This window comes from Microtus pennsylvanicus, chromosome 3 (genome assembly GCF_037038515.1).
Source record: "Microtus pennsylvanicus isolate mMicPen1 chromosome 3, mMicPen1.hap1, whole genome shotgun sequence".
NCBI classification, from domain to species: domain Eukaryota; kingdom Metazoa; phylum Chordata; class Mammalia; order Rodentia; family Cricetidae; genus Microtus; species Microtus pennsylvanicus.
In genome coordinates, this window is record NC_134581.1 from 79,947,436 (window position 1) to 79,964,348 (window position 16,913).

The 16,913-nt window shown below is 48.2% G+C and overlaps 1 protein-coding gene across 2 annotated transcripts in view; it reads left to right on the forward strand.

Annotated features, from left to right (window-relative positions):
• Window positions 1-8,505: 8,505 nt before the first annotated feature.
• The window catches only part of Ubash3b (ubiquitin associated and SH3 domain containing B), a 145,385-nt gene continuing 136,977 nt past the window's right edge, over window positions 8,506-16,913 (forward strand). Inside the window, exon 1 of one of the 2 annotated variants that reach the window (XM_075966278.1) lies at window positions 8,506-9,125. In XM_075966278.1, coding sequence (XP_075822393.1) covers window positions 8,998-9,125 — 128 coding nt within the window. In that variant the 5' untranslated portion in view covers window positions 8,506-8,997. The remainder of the gene's footprint in view (window positions 9,126-16,913) is intronic. The other variant, XM_075966279.1, reaches the window with a different exon arrangement.

The window sequence follows — 16,913 nt, forward strand, 5'->3', positions numbered from 1 at the left end:
GTGCTGTCCTGTCCTGGTCTCTTTTGTCTCCTGTTAGACATTGTATTCCTTGAAGTCACACAGCTCTGTGAGCCTGTGCCCAGAGATAGTATTTATCCAGTCATTGTGGACAGACAGTAGGCCCAGGGGGTGGGGATCAAACCTGTTTATCATTAATGAGTTTAGTAATATTTACTTCTATGTCTTGTTTTCTAAAACCCATCTTAAAACTTATTTATTTATTTATTTATTTATTGTGTAAGCATTGATTGGTGTTTTGCCTGCATGTATATCTGTGTGAGCGTGTTGGATTCCCTGGAACTGGACTTACAGACCGTTAGAAGCTGTCATGTGGATGCTGAGAATTAAATCTGGGTCCTCTGGAAGAACAGCCAATGTTCTTAACCACTAAGCCTTCTCTCCGCCCTGCTAAAACCTTTTATACATGTCTGCCTTCTGCAGTGTTGATTGACCCATGACTTCGAACAACCCTGTAGTTCATTTCATAGCATAGCAGTGGGATAATCTACTGACACGATTTGTCTGCGACAATATTTCAAATCAATACTAATCATTAAAGGTCCACTGTAGTGTTCTGCTCTCAACCTGAGTTCAGACATCGTGGTCTCTTACGTTTGTTTAACCAAGTGGAAGGCATGTGACTTCTGGCAAGCTGTAGCGATTTTCTGATGCAGAGGGTTTTTGGTAAATGGTTTATATGGGTGTCTGTTTGGCAGTGTGGCTGGTGCTATGAAATAGTAATTTGGAAGCCCTAAAATGCAGCCGACACTCAAAATGTGTGTCAGGGTTAGTCCCTCTTATCTGAGGCCAGTGATGAAGAGGAACACACAGCGTAAGATGAGAGAGCTAGGAAAGGGATACAAACATTGTCAGGAGTGTGTGTGTGTGTGTGTGTGTGTGTGTGTGTGTGTGTGTGTGTGGTGGCGGCTCAAGTCTTTAATCCCAGCACTTGGGAGGCAGAGGTTAGCGGATCCCTGTGAGCTCAAGGCCAGCCTGGTCTACAGAGTGAGTACTAGGACAGCCAGGACTACACACAGAGAAACCCTGTCTCAAAAAGAAAAAAAAAACCATAAACAAACAAACAAAAAATCAGGGTCAGGAGCAAACACATTTTGTTTTGCTCGTGTTTTACCCGTGTGTTTGCTAATTTGAGACAGCTATGAGGCCCACTTTGGCCTCAAACTCGACATCTTCCTGCCTTGCTCTGTTTCTTTCACAACACATTTTTTATTACACAGCAGATTGAGGACAGGGATGCTGAGGCAGCAGACCTATCCCTTGGGAATATCAGGGAGAGATACATGCAGTCTTCGGTGAGGATTCAGAACAGAATCCCAAAGACAGGCAAAAGCTGCAACAGAGCAAATGAATAACAAAAAAACAGCTTCCTAGTTCAGTATAAGGGATTATCTTAAATTATTTTTTTAAACAAATATAAATTTTCTGAGGCTGAAGACATGGCTTAGTGGTTGAGTGTTTGCTGCATGATTATGAAATCAGAATTTGGATCCTAGTTTCCACACAAGGAGCCTGGTGTCTCACAAAGGCCTGGACCCCAGCGCCAAGGAAGGTGAGACAGGAGGATTGCTGGGGTGCTAGTTTATAGTCTGACTTAGAAATTGTGAGCCCTAGGTCCGGAGAGAGAGAGAGACTTTGTCTCAGAGGAACAGGTGGAGAGCGAGAGAGGAGGAGACTGGATGCCCTCTTCTGGCTACACACACACACACACACACACACACACACACACACACACGGAAGTGCACCTGCACACTCATCTGCACTATCATTCACATGGACAAACACATATACCCACAAAAATAAACGAATAAATCTTTTTAATAAAGCAATGTAGACTTTCTACTGGTTTGGACAGATGGTCCACATGTCTACCCTTCACCTTTCCTGCTCTGTAACCTGATTTCTCATGTTAAACAACAATCTGGAATCAAATACATACTGTGGCAGATTGTTATTTTCTTATGTACTCGGTACTGTGTCACATATGAGAAACAACTTTAAGATGATGAAGTAGCCAGACATCTCTAGGTTTATCGATATGGTCTAGTTGTACTACTGATTCTTGGTTTGTTTGTTTGTTTGTGAGACAGAGTCTCTCCATATGGCCCTGGCTGGCATGGAACTTGCTAGGCAGACCAATCTGGCCTCAAACTCAAAGGAGGCAGCCCCTAGTCTCCCAAGTGCTGAGATTGCAGACATGCTATGCTGGCCCCACCCCCCTTCTTTGTTGTTTGAGACAGGGCATCACATTGACCAAGCTGGCCTCCAGCTCTCTACGTAGCACAGGCTGTCCCTGAATGCAGGACACTCGTACTGCCCCCACCTCTAGACTGCTGGGATTTCAGGTATGGGCCACTACTTCCAGTTCCACTCTGATTTGTGACCAAGAATAAAACAGACTTGCTCTTGGTATTTCATTCTACGACTCTGTTTTTTTGATTGTTTGTTTTGTTTTCAAGAAAGGGTTTCTCTGTGTAGCCTTGGCTGTCCTGAAATTTGCTCTGTAGACTAGGTTGGCCTCAAACTCACAGAGTTCCACCTGCCTCTTCCTCCTGAGTGTTGGGATTAAAGGTTTACACAACCACCTCTTGTTTTGGAGTCAAGATTTCTTGATACAGCTAAACCAGATTTGATGGCGCACGCTCAGGATCCCAGCCTTTAGGAGATGGGGGGGGGGCAAGAGGGTCATTGTGAGTTCAAGGCCAGTCTGTGCTATAGAAAGAATTCCAAGTCTACTTCAGCTAGAGTGAGACATTAAAAAAGTGAGTTTATAGTTGCTCCCAAACCTGTTGACTAAAGCCACATGGTTGAAGGACAGAACTGGCTCCTTCAAATTGTCCTCTGACCTCCACAAGAGTGCTGTGCAGAAGTGGACCCTTACTAATCACAAATAAATGCAACTAAAACACACTGGGGGAAAAAGGAAAAAATGGAAGGAGACACAGGAGGGAGAGACTCACAAATCAATTGCTTATTTAGGGACAGGAGGTTATATTTAAATGGAGGAAGGATAGGTTAATAAGGGTGAAGAATGGTCTTCTGGGAACGGGTAGAGATTTTCCAAGATTTTGGGCACCATCCTTTTTATCTTTTCCTTTTGTGGTTCTTTCCCATGTCAACATGGCCATCTGGACCTGCCTTTGAAGAGGGCACCAGTCAGCAACCGGATACTATTATGATAAAGTCAGAGATTGACAATCAGCCACTGTGGCAGCCCTTATAGATCTATCCGTTTCATACCAGCTCACCTGAAGGGTAGCTTTTGGCCTCCAAGAAAACAGGAGGACAACAATAAAAGAGCTCAGTGGAGGAAAGAGATTTCAGGTAGGCCACTTAGGGAACAGGAGAAAGGGTAGGCTAGCCCCTATGGAGGGCCAGGAAGAACTGATTGGACCTTGTAGCAACGCGTTTCTCTCCATCACTCATACTGTATGTCCCTTTTTTCTTTACTCTTCATCCCTAGCCCACTTCCCATTTGTCTGTCTCTTCCTCCTAAAACCCATTCTACTCCTGTCTGCCTTGCTAACCGTTTGCTTGGCTGCAGACTACCCAAACTAAACCCAGTGTTAAAAATGGTCTAGCCAGGCGGTGGTTGCGCACGCCTTTAATCCCAGCAGTCGGGAGGCAGAGACAGGCGAATCTCTGTGAGTTCGAGGCCAGCCTGGTCTACAAGAGCTAGTTCCAGGACAGGAACCAAAAGCTACGGAGAAACCCTGTCTCGAAAAATCAAAGAAAAAATGGTCTAGTTCTGAAGCTGGGCATGGTGGCACATACCTATAACCCTGAGTCTGGAATGTAGAGAAAGAAACATAGGGAGTTTAAGGGCAGCCTCCAGTACATAGCAATTTTGAAGTCACCCTGGGTATCTTAATTAGGGTTTTTATTGCTGTGATATAAAACACCATGACTAAAAGCAAGTTGGGGAGGAAAGGGTTTATCTCACTTCCACATCACAGTCCATCGCTGAAGGAAGTCAGGGCAGGAACTCAAACATGCCTAGATGTGGAGGCCATCGAAGGGAGCTGCTTACTGGTTTGCTCCTCCATGGTTTGCTCAACCTTACTTATAGAGCCCAGGACCAGCAGCCCAGGGATGTAGCACCACCCACAATGGACTGGGCCCTTCTCCATTAATCACTAAGAAAATGCCCGACAGGCTTCTGACAGCCCTATCCTGGGGAGGTAGTTTCTCAACTGAGGTCCCCCTCCTCTCCAGTGATTCTAGCTTGTATCAGGTTGACATAAAACTATTCAGCACACTGAGGTTCTTGAGACACCATAAAACAGACAGGACCAGAGTTTGAATCCCAGTATGCACAAAAGAGCTGGGTGGGCATGGTGGTCTCTTTGTAATTCCAGACTCAGAAGGCAGAAGGGTAGAGACAGGCCATCCCAGCGCTAGCCAGACTTTCCTTATCTGTAAGCTCTGGGTTCAACTGAGAGACCTTGCCTCAAAAACAAGGGGAAGAGCAACTGAGAAGAACTCCCGATACCAACCTGGGACTTCCACATGCACATGGGCTCATGCACCTTCTGACACACACACACACACACACACACACACACACACACACACACACACCCCAAACCATGAACCAAACCAAACTAACATACACATGGGCTCATGCACCTTCTCACACGTATATACACAGACACAAACATACACAGACACACACACCTCAAACCAGGAACCAAACCAAAACTTTTGCTCTGTGCTTTCAAACATATTAAAAAATCTTTCCAAACTCTTTCTCATAGGAAACCTTCATAAAACTCCCCACAATGTAAAGCTGATGGGTTTCTTTGCACTGAAAGAGGAAGCCCGGATGTCATGCTTCATCCACCCAAAGTCCAGTTGGGTAATCCTACCCCTACCCTCTAAGAGCCCCTGAGTGCCAGTGATTTGGGATGACAGCCTCAGGGAAGCTCCACATTTGATGGGTGAGGAGCCTGAGCCCAGAGAGTGGCAGCACATGGCTTTGTATGCATGAGACCCCCCCCCCGAAGATCAGGAGAGAAAGTCATCACCATAGGCTCAAAACCCACTTTTATTCGCCAAGACTACACTCAGTCCTCAGAACTGAAGCAGTCTTTGGTCTTTCCCTCCTGATCTGATGCAATTGCTGACCTTTTCTCCTGGCCCAAGAGGAGAGGGAAAAGACAGACGAGGCCTCTGAAAGGGCAAGTGCAGGCTGGTATGCTGCCTGTAATCCTAGCACTCGGGAGGCAGAGGCAGGAGGATCAATCAGTTCCAAATCTGGCGGCATAGTGAGACACTGTTTCAGTAGGAGGGAGGAGGAGGGATGGGAAAAGGAGAAGGAAGAGGAAGTAAAACAGAGGAGGAGGAATAGGAGGATGAGAAGGAAGAGAAAGTGGAGGAGGAAAAAGAGGAAGAGGAGGAAGTGGAGGAGGAAGAAAAGGAAGAAGAAGTGAAGTCAACTGATCCCACCTTGGCATCTCTAAGGCCACTGTGGAAGGACTTCTATCCAAGAAAGTGGCTGGGAGCCAGTGACATGAAGTGAAACGGTGTTCACATAAACAAAAGAGCTTTGTGAGCTGGGTGGGTTCTGACATGACCTGGCGCAGGGACATGGCAGCTTGCTTTTCCTCTGAGGGAAAGGCAGCTTAATGTCGATGTGTCAGCTCCACCATTGTGCAAGCCCTCCTCCGCCTCCTTCTTCCCCACAGCTATGAGATACACTGTCAGACGAACATGCTTTCTTCTTCCTCCTTTGTAATATAACAATATGGATGTTTATAAAGCTTCTCCTCGCCTTTCAAAGTCAATACAATTAAAGCACAATGCATCTTAATTGCCAGCCCTCAGCCCTGTGCAGAGCAAATGGCAGCCGTTCCAATTAAAACAAGCATGGGCACTGGACTGAGGAAGGGTAGGAGCCAGGATGGCAAAAACGCCCTAGACACAACAGAAAATAATTTGCATTGACGGTGCCTGGTTTTCCATAGTGTCCTTTGCAGGCTCTCAACAACTGTTTTTATACCAATCATCCCCCTACCCCGCCCCGTCCTCCAGTTCTCCAGAGGCAGGGGAAAGACAGCTAAATTACCTTTCCAGAAAAACAGAGCTCCAACAAACCAAGGCAAGAGGCACAGAAGGCAATCACATGGTGCATGGGTGGTATAAGTCTGCAATCCAGCACTTGGAAGGAGGCTGAAGCAGGACAATCCTGAGTCTGAGGTTATCCTGGACTATATAGGAAGATGGCCACAAATAATATACAAACAAAAGGACAGTCAGAATCAACCGTCTTTAAGTTTGACATCCTTTTTGCCATTATAACAGTGGATAGTTGTTGGCTTAATATGAAAAGTTTATTTTTATCCTGTATGTTTATTTTATTTTACATGAGTTTTGCCCACATAGATGTTTGTATACAGCATGCATGCTTGGGTGTCCATGGAGGTCAGCAGAGGGCATCAGACCCCCTCGAACTGGAACTACAGATGGTTGTGAACTACCATGAAGTGTTGGAAATTGAACTTGGATCCTCTACAACAGCAACAAATGCTCTCTTAAACCAATGAGCATCTCTTCAGCCCCGAAAAGTTGGAACTTCTTAAGAAAATACTTTGACTATTGTGATGGCTCAACGGGCAGAGGCAAGATGATGGCCTGGGTTCAGTCCCTGGGATCCACACAATAAAAGGAGAGAATTGACTCCTACAAACGGTCTTCTGCCTTCCATATCTACGCTTTTGGGCTTGAGTACACACTCGCACACACTCACACAGAAATAAAGAAGATGTAAAAGAGAAAATATTGCAATGTAGCTTTAAGCTCTTGCATCAAAAGAGGTAAGTACTTAGCAAAGGGACAGAACATACCCAAGACATGGGTTCCAGATTCTCAAGAGAAAGTGGCCTTATAGTCTGGTCCAAGAACTGAGTGAGCCACATGTGTCAGACACTAAGGGCTGCACCAGCCTCTGGACCAGGCTCATTAAATTTGAGCTGCTGCCCCTGCAGGACTCGGAGTGCACAAAGCGCTGCCACCGACAGGATTTTTTCTTGATTGAAATCCAGATCATCTGGTTCCAGCCCAGGTATTTGGAAAAGATTTAGGATGCTGGGTACTGTCCAGTAGGCTTTACTGAACACATCCCAAGGAGGCGAGTCTGTAGATGATGATTTTCCCAGCTCCCTCCAACCTCCGCCTCAGTCAAGCATTCCCTCTTCTGGGAAGAAGAAACTCCCCCACTCAGAAAGTGTGAACTGTCCCTGGTCTCTTTCATAACGCCAGGCAGAAATATGCAAATTGTTACCCATGCTTCCCCCGTCCCATCTCCCCACTTCCAAATGCCACTGGTACTTTGAATTAAAATAAAAATTAAAAAAAAAAACAGTGAGATGAGAGGTCAGGGAATTAAGCTATAATTTTCCCTGGTGCCCTATAAAGAAACCTTTAAAGCTACATCCCTCCCCTACACCCTAAGCAGGCAAGCAAGAGATTGCTGTAGTTTTTGGATAACCTGGTGTGTGTGTGTGTGTGTGTGTGTGTGTGTGTGTGTGTGTGTGTGTGTGTGAGTGTGTGGTATTAGGTGACTACTACTGTACAGATGGACTACAAGGTTGCTGGGGACAGAAGTAACTTGTTCAGGACACCACAGTGAGTCAAAGCTCCATCTCTTTACTTGTGAGCTCTTTCGTTTTCCTCTGCCCCTCGGAGCTCAGTTTTCTCATCTATAAAACCAGGCTATACAGGTAGGCACCCTCCAGGGCATTGTAAAAGGTCCATGAATTAACTCAACCATTATGCTTAACACAATTATTGACACACAAATGGGTCCAATAAATGTTAGCTATCAGTATTACCCCAAAGAAGATCTATGCCTCCTCTTCTTATCATCTGTTTCTGATTGAGGACAATGGCTTTGTTTCCAGGTCACCGAGCTTTAATTCCTCAGCAAAGTTCATGGTGACAGGGGGCATTCGTAGTAATGACTTCCTTTCTTCGAGGAGAGTTGTTTGGTCCAACTGTGGTGGGGTTCAATTATGGCTCCTGTGCTGAACCCCTTTATTGACAGGGTGCACACTCCCTCGTGAAGGTCTGCTCATTCCATTAGGAAGTGCTATAATTATTGTCCTTTCTCTGTTTCTTCTCCTTCTACCTTCTAGCCCCTTGTTTCTCTCTGCTTCTCCTCCCTTTTTTCTTTCCCTTTCTCTTGTCCCTTCTTCCTTGGCCTCTGCCCTCTCAGGTCCTATCCTGCCACTTCCAAGAGTCAGAGGCCCTTTTCCGGAAGTCGTTCTCTAGTCACTGCGGGCTATGGGGGAGATTTAACAACTTTGTAACTGTTGCAGCATCAATCTGAAGTGATACCTTTTCGCGGGCTTTACTGTGGCATAGATGGTCCTCTCATCCATGCTTGCAGTAGGTTTCCATTACTGACCTTGCCAATAATGAAATGAAACGTGAAATGGGCTATTCCGAAACCTCGAGGCCCAGATGGGTCGGTGTGCAAGCCAAGGCAGATCTGGGTCTCTGAGAACCAAAGTACACTGGCCTAGCTGGTTACTGCGGGACCTTCTGTCTAGAAGCAATGCCTACTACAGCTGGAATCCTGCCAGCAGGGCTTGAGCCCGCGCGGCCGCTTTAAGAGAGGGGCGGGGCCCTGCACAGGCGAGGCAGGGCCTGCCCACAAGGCTGCTTTTCCTTTTTGATCCATTCAAAAATTACTCATTGCAAATTCCCGGACAGCTCGGGAAGGAGAAGCCGGGGGGCGGAGGACAGAGAAGGCTGCAGCGTCTCAGTGTTGGGACTCCACGGCACAGCGGGCTGAGATCGGTCCCACAAAAGCGGCCGGCCCGCGCCGAGCTCCCGGGGCCTCTCCAGGAAGCGTCAGTCTCCGCCCGGGGAGCTAGGAGCACCGCCCCCGCCGTCTTCCCGGGACCCCCAGCTCCTGTGCGCGGGCGATGGGCGGCCACTGAGCGGACACTCGGCACCGCGACCCCAGCCCTCTCCATGGCCGCGCGCGAGGAGCTGTACAGCAAAGTCACCCCGCGCAGGGACCGCCTGCAGCGCCCGGGCACCGTCAAGCATGGGTCGGCGCTGGACGTGCTCCTGTCCATGGGCTTCCCCCGCGCCCGAGCGTAAGTAACCCGCCTGGGCCCAGCGACCCTCGGCTTCGCTCCGGCTCGCCGTCCTGGAGCTGCCAAGACCTGCTTGGAAGGATACCGTGGACGAGCGGGCAGCAGAAGTGCTGGGCTAAGGACTTGCTTGGGGATGCTGGGCGGCTAGGGCGGCTGGTTCGAATCCCTGACTCCGCGGGTGGCCCAGGGCGGTTTGCGCGCGGGCTCCCCTAGGTCTCTTTTGCTATTCTTGGGGAGAGGCGGGTTTCTCGGAGGACTCGGATCCCTTATCCTTTCGGAGTGCCGAGCCAACTTGGGGTGGCACGTTTGGGGGGTCTTCTGGTGGCTAGGAAAAGGCAAGGAGCAGCGGGGCAGGGTGGCCGGCACCCCCGCTGCAGAGGCTTCCAACTCCGGATGTCGCTCTTGAGCTCCGGCTCCCTCCGGAGTGGGAGGAGCGGGAGCGTGGGTGTCGCTGCGTGTTCATTGATGGAGAGGATGGAATGGGAAGAAGAAGCGATTCCTCCAGGGGACTAGGGTTCTCGTCAATGGTGACGGCAGAGCAAAAAGCTGTGGGTGCTGCAAAGTACGGGGCGCGGGGAGGAGGGAACTTTGCCCTCCTGCCTCCTCCTTCCTTTCCGAGGGTGGGCTCGGGTCGGGAAGGGCAGAGAGCGCAGGTGGCTGTCGCTGCAGCCTTCAGGAAAGAGCGGGGTTGCCAGCATTGGGCAGCAACAGCAGGAGTCCCCTCCAGTGCAAGGGGTTGGAGCTTCGCCTGATGGAAAGCCAGCGCCCATTGGCCCCGGAGGGGGCGTTGGGGGTTGTGTGGAAGGGGGCTTTCTGTTTTATTCCTGGCTTGCTGTTTTCCTTGGTGGGGACACAAAGTCCGGGATGGTGGCAGGTGCTGCTCTCTTACTCTTTCAATTACATCACCTGAACTGGAGTTGGGCGAACTTTTATCAGTAAGTTCGTTCTTTCCCTAAGCTTTCATTCAGGCGAGAACTCTAGGTGTCTTTCCTGGGATCCTTGGTTCTTTACTAACTTAGCCACAGTCTAAATAAAGCAGACTCCTAAATGTATCATCCTTCCCAGCCTGCTAGGACAGACTCGAGTGTTTTTTGGCCCAGTCGGTGAAAGGCCACAAAGTGGACCAAGATTTCTGCTTCCTGCTGATTTGGAAACCCAGAGAGAGATGTAGAGGGTTTTACAGGGGGTGCTAGGTGAGGGCCCTCCCCCAGAAAGCCCTGAGGATGAACGGCATTCTGTAGGGCCTCGTGAGAACCCGAGCAGAGTCTAAATGAACTTTCATGGTTCCAGACAGCTGCCGTTTCTGAAGTGAGACCAGCGTCACAGATCCACATTGCTTCACTGGACTCTTCAGATTTTCATATCTGATATTCGGTGGGCTTTAAGGGAACAATCTATTTCCTGCAGTGGGCCTCAGAGGCCTTGTCCAGGTGGTGGCAGACTAGGAGGCTGGCCTGCTTTGTTTTCACTTAATTCCTGGGGTGGCACAGTAGCTAGATTATTGACTATTGTTGACGGTCGGAAAGATTTTACTTTCATTACCCATTTATCCTCCTAGCTGCTCAGTAAAAACATAGCCCATGCCTGTCTTGTGACCAGGGAAGCCAGGGCTTGCAGAAGTTATACAACATGCATAGGGTGGTGGTTGTTAGGGAGGGGAAACCAATTCAAACCCAGGCCTTGTGTCTGCACTGCATGACCTCACAATTCGAGCCATAGGAGTCCGTGTGGATGAGATGCTCTGCTCAGCAGTTCTCCACATACACTCAACGGCACTAAATGGTCCTGCTCTATTTGTTTCTCTCGGCTGCTGGAACAAGTGGCCACAGGCTGGGTGTCTTAAGGCAACAGAAATGTATCCTCTCCATATTCTGGAGGACAGATGTTCCAAGTTGGTATCCTTGGGATAAAACTGTGTTGGTGAGGTTGTGCTCCCCCTGGAGGTTCTAGGGGAGAATCCATCCCATTTATCCAGCTTCTGCCGGCTGGTGGGCATTGTGTAAGTTTGTGGCTGTTTCATTCCATCCAGTCTGTACCATTGTTTTTTCTTTGGACCAAATTTCCCTCTGGGTGTCTCTTATGATACATGTAGGAAATATGCAAGCATGCTCACATGTGTCCGTGTTTGTCTGTGTGAGTGTGTGTGCTTGCCCATGTAGAGGTTCATTCCCCCATGCATTCCTCTGTGGAGGACAGAGGTTGACCTCACGTGTCTCCCCCTCTTGCTCTCCACCTTATATTTTGAACAGGGTCCCAGTGATCTTGAACTTGTTGTCTGAACTAGCTGGCGAGGGAGCCCCCACAATCCACCTGTCTACACAGCACCCAGTGCTGAGATCACGGGTGCTTGCCAGTGCACATAGCTTTTATTTGGGTGCAGCTCCAGACTCAGCTGCTTGGGCTGTGAGCACTTTACCCGCTGAGCCATCTCCCAGTCTCTGGTAAATTGTGGCTAACCGTTACATAAACTGTGCATACGTGGGGTCCCATACATGTTCACACTGTGTAATGTTGAAATCGGGCTGAACATTTCCTCAAATATGTATCCCTCCCTTCCTCCCTCCATTCTTTCTTTCCTTTCTACCTTCCTTCCTTCTCCAGTTTTTTTTTTCTGCTGAGACAAGATCTTCCTGTGTAGTCCACTTTGGCATCAAATTTCTTAGCCTCCTGCCTCACCATCCCAAATATGTGTTACCAGTCTTATCTTTTTTTTCAATAATACAAATTTTCAGAATTTTTTCTTACTTTTAAATAAAATCTAAAAGCTTAAATGCAGGACTAGAGTGATGGCTCAGTAGTGAAGAACACTTATTCATGCGGAGGACCCAGGTTCAATTCCCAGCACAGGCAGCTCAGAACTGCTTGCAATTCCAGTTACTGCTCTCTTCTGACTGCCTCAGGCACCAGACACACATGTGGTGCACAGATGTACATGCAGGTAAAACACTTATATGCATAAAATAAACAAATCTAAAATAATTTAATTGTACTTACTCGCGCATGTCGACTCGCATGTGCGTGTGGAGGTCACAGGACAACGTCTAAGAGTCTAGTTCTTTCTTTCTACCACATGGGTCTCAAGGCTCAAATGCAGGACATCAGGCTTGAAGGCAAGCACTTGGAATAATCATCTCCAGCTCCACCCCGGTCCTTAGCAAATGACAGGATTCTCTTTTTTTTTATGGCTTAAAGTGTTCCACAAATGCCTATGACTGCCCTATGGTCTTGGTACTCCAGAAGTACCTATGTTAAAGTCATCCCTGAACTTCACCACATCATTCTTGCAGCGTCTTTTCTTTACCATGTAAAATAGTGTTTACAGGTCTTCAGGATTAAAACATAGATACTAGTTCATAGGAGGTACTGCACACCTTTAATCCCAGTACTTGGGAGGCAGAGGCAGGAAGATCTCTGAGTTTGAGGTCAGCCTGGTCTATAGAGAAGTTTCTGGACAACTAGGGCTACACAGAAAAACCCTGTCTCGAAAAACTAAAAGGAAAAAAAAAAAGATATAGATGGCTTTCAGAGAGACATGACTTAGCCTACCCCACATATTGTATTGTTTCTGGCGTACCAGAGAATAAAAACAGTAGGTTTGAGAAACGGAGGTTGGGTTTATTGCTAAATTGCTCCTAAAAGGGAGTGGTGTTCTCAGAGTCACCTGATCAGATTCAGTACCCTGAGCAGGCTTTGTTTGGTTTTGCTTTGCTTTTTGTTTTTTCGAAGGGTCTCTTATTGTCCAGGCTGGCCTCAAACTCATTAAATAGCTAAAATTGGCCTTGAACTCCTGATCCTGCTTCAACCTCCACAGTGCTGGGATAATAGGCATGTGTCACACCCAGGGCCCCAAGGCTGGAACTGTGGTCCCTATCCTACCCTAAAAGCACCAGTGTCCGGGAGTCTCCTTAGTTGGTTCACTTGGGTCAGTAAGAGCTATTTCAGATTCCGAAAGGCAGGCTTTAAATTCCTGTGTGGAGCTAAGGAGGAGATTGCATGACTTAACTGAGCACTAGAGGAAGGAATGAGCAGTGTCATGCCTGGGGTCCCAGAACAATGAACCTTGGTGGAGCCACCCTTGTGGAGAGCAGAGCTGAAGATGGGCTACTAACCAGGCTCCCCTGGTATATACCTGCGTCTGTTGTTCTGGGACAGGGGCTGAACTCTGGGTAGCTACAGAGACAGCAGGTCCAGGTCCCTTTCTGATCTGTGCTGCGCCAGGCTATGGCCCTGAAGCTGACTTAACCCCCCAGGGCCGTTCGGAAGCCTTCCCACGGGAGTGCTCCTGATGAGCACAGGCCTGTAAGTGCTTGTCAGAGCTGAAAGTGGCACACTGTCAGGCTGGGCCACCCAGGGTGACCTCAGGGACATGTTCTCTCTGCTCCTCACTACCGTCAGGAGCTTGTCACCCCACATACGCTTCAGTTCAACATGAACAGTACTGGAGAGGGATCTGTTTGTGCTCTCCTGGGTGGTTACGTCGGGGAATGAAACAAAACGGGAGCCAGTGAGGTGGGGATGAGTTTGGGACTCTGGAAGGAATCTTTCAGAGGCCGGATAGCTCATCCCTTCCTTTTTCTTTTTATGCTCAATTAGCTCTGCACTGGCCCACGTGTTCTAAAAATAGAAACCTAGCTTCCTCCAGGCCAGTGAGGTTAGTCTGAAGGAACAGGAAGAGTAATCGCTTGGGCAAAGGCCTGAGGCCAATGAGTGGAGGACCCAAGTGGACCTGAGTGGACCTGAGGAGACCGGAAGCGGCCTCTAGCTGAGTGCACTTCAGCCAAAAGAGTCACTGTATGTTGCTCCCCATCTCAAGGAATAGATGCTCACAATCTCTAGGCCAACTGTGTGCCTTGGAGCAAGTCACTGTGTCACCGAATCAATCTAAGGGCTCTGCTCTTACAAGCCTCCGCTGTCGTTTTATTCCATTTATTTATTTTCGTTTTGAAACAGGTAGCCCAGGCTGGCCTCAAACAGACTGTGTAGCTAGCTAAGGTTATCCTTGAACTCTCTGTCAACTTCCCCCACTTCCTGAGTGCTGGGATCACAAGCAGATACCACTACCCTTGCCTTATTTTTATTTTTTAAAGGTTGCCTGTGGCTAGATCATTTTTTGTTTACAAAACACATGGTTAGTATTTATTTCCTAATGATTGAAAGAGAGAGAGAGAGGTCATGAGACTGACGGTGTGGGCCATTGGTAGAGCACTTGCCTAGCTTTCACGAGCTCTGGGTTCAATCCCCAGCACTACTAAACAAACAAACAATTAACAAAACGCAATAGTCTTACAAGGAATGCGGCAGGAGTGCCATATTCCAGATTCTAGTCCAGTGTCTACTTGACACTTGAACTATCTACATTCCCGTTGACTCTTTTTCCCTCCAGCGCTGCGATCAGATTTTGTGCATGGCAGTACCCGCCCTGTTAACATGGGCCGGTGGAGTAATGGAAAGGACTTGGAAAATGTAGAGCCTAGACATTCATTATTATTTCGGTAATTTTGTGTTAAACTGGAAGGCGACAGAGGTGAGGGGTGTTGGTGGAACTCCAGTAGAGGAGAGCTGGGTAGGAAGGCCTTGTTTGTTCTCAGCTGAGAGTATTTGAGCTATGTCTGGTTAAAGAGCAAGACTGTGGCAGAAGGCTGGAGTAAGCGGCTGGGACCTGGCTTCAGGAGGCTAGTTGATTTAGCTGTACCTCACTGCTCAGAGATAAAGGCATCCCAAATGGCTTCATGAGCAATGGAGGGGCAGCTGGCAGGGCAATGCATTAAAGTATCTAGTTTCTCTGGCTCTCCTTGTTCACCTGTAGGTTGACACTGGATCCCCTGAAAGCACTTGGCCAACCAAGCATCTCCAACATGTAGCCAATTCTAACCTGGGGACCGGAGCTGTTTCCCCTGCATCTTGGATAGAAAAATACAGCCGTGGTCCACTTGCCACTGAAGGGCTCTTACAGGTGGCAGGGCAGGGAAGCCTCTACTTTATTTATGGCTTGTGTAACCTTCTCTTCTACATGTGTGTGAATGGTGCCGTTGTAAAAAACGCTTGTATGTGCATTGAATATCAACTCTGAGGCTAAAGCCAGGGATACAGGCCTTGGTTTGAAAATGAGGAAACTGGAGGCCTCCAGGACTTGCCTATGGTCACACAGTTAGTTTTGGGGAAAGGGAGTCCCTATTGCTGTATGGACCTCAAACTTCAAGTTCAGTGAATGTTCTGTGTTCACAGAGATTGCAATTTAAAAGGACGTTAGCAGGCCTTCTTTTTAGCCTATTGAGGCGTGGTAAACTGTTAAAGATGGTGGACAGATGAGAGCAGTAATATGTCAAGTGCCTCTCCAGTTTTCTCGTGTTGGGATCAAGATGGATCAGTAGGCGAGGACTGACACCGTGACCAAGTTCAATCCCGGGACCCACAGGATAGAAGGAGAGAACAACTCCAGAAGGTTTCCTTTTGACAGTGTGGAAGTTTTCTTGTGTCGTTGTGCAATTGTCCCGAGTTCTTCTTCCAAGCCCCTGGCAACTTCCTATCAGCTTGTTGATTGAGTTGGCATTTTCTAGACTTGCTTGTAAGTGGTATCGTACAGTGTTTACGGTTGTACTTAGTTTCTTTTTCTTGAATTTTGAATGAGTGTGTGTGTATGTGTGTGTGTGTGTGTGTGTGTGTGTGTGTGTGAGAGAGAGAGAGAGAGAGAGAGAGAGAGAGAGAGAGAGAGAGAGAGAGAGAGAGCGCCTAAGGTTTCCTGAGATAGGGCCCCATGTGGGCTGGCCTCAAGTGTAGCCGAGGCTAGTTATGATTGGATCTTCATGCTTCCACCTTACAAGTATAGTGGTCATGGTCATATAGTCAGTTTCTTTTGCTTGACCTTGTGTGTGAATAGGCTGCTGACCTAGTCATAACCCCGGAACACAGCTTCTATGAAAATTCCCCATTCCGCCTCATTTCTAATTACACGTTAGGCGTTTAGACCACATTGGCGATGACACAGCAGATTCTCAAATGTAAACACTTTTAAGTCTCAGAAATTGGAAATTCGATGAGGCAACAGACCTTGAAGCCTTTAAGTGCTGTGGAAATGGACACGCACTGTGCCTTTACTGTGTGTGGTGTGCCTGTGCCATCATCACCTGGCCACCTCGAAGTCCAGCTGCCTCTGGCCAGTTGTTCTTGGAACTAAAGGCTTTGCTTTGTCCCCCACCACAGTCATGCCAGGCTAAGATAGTGGCTCTGTGGGAGCCTCTGCCGTCCCAGCAGGTATCGTATGTGTGCGTGCGTGCATGCGTGCGTGCGTAGGGGCTTTCCCTCTGCATGGGTATCAGACACCTGTCTTTATCTGTCTCCACATACCCAGTAGGTATTGCCCATAGGGGTTTTGCCCTCTGTGTTAGCGTCTGGGAACCGGAGAGGCCCTGTTTTTAATCGCCTCCTTTCTCCTGCCTTGGCGTGCAGTATAAAAGCATTCCTGGGTGTAAGTCCTAGGCCTGCCCCTTACTACCCAGTGAAATTGGAGTGAATTTCTGAACACACCAAGCCTCGGTTTTCTTGTCTGTACTACCCCCCGCCCTCCGTACACAAACACACACAAAAACTGCCATCTAAAGCTCTTCCTCTCAGGCCATCTTCCTGCCCCAGCCTCCTGAGTAGCTGGGACTATAGGTGTGTGCCACCCAAGCCCAGCTCTGCTGGTAAAATTCTGACAGTAACGAAAGACAGTTGTGCCTGTGAGAAGTAACAATCCGTTCGAACAGTGGGAGAGTGTCTGGCATCCCCTCGGCCCCCTGTAATGAGACA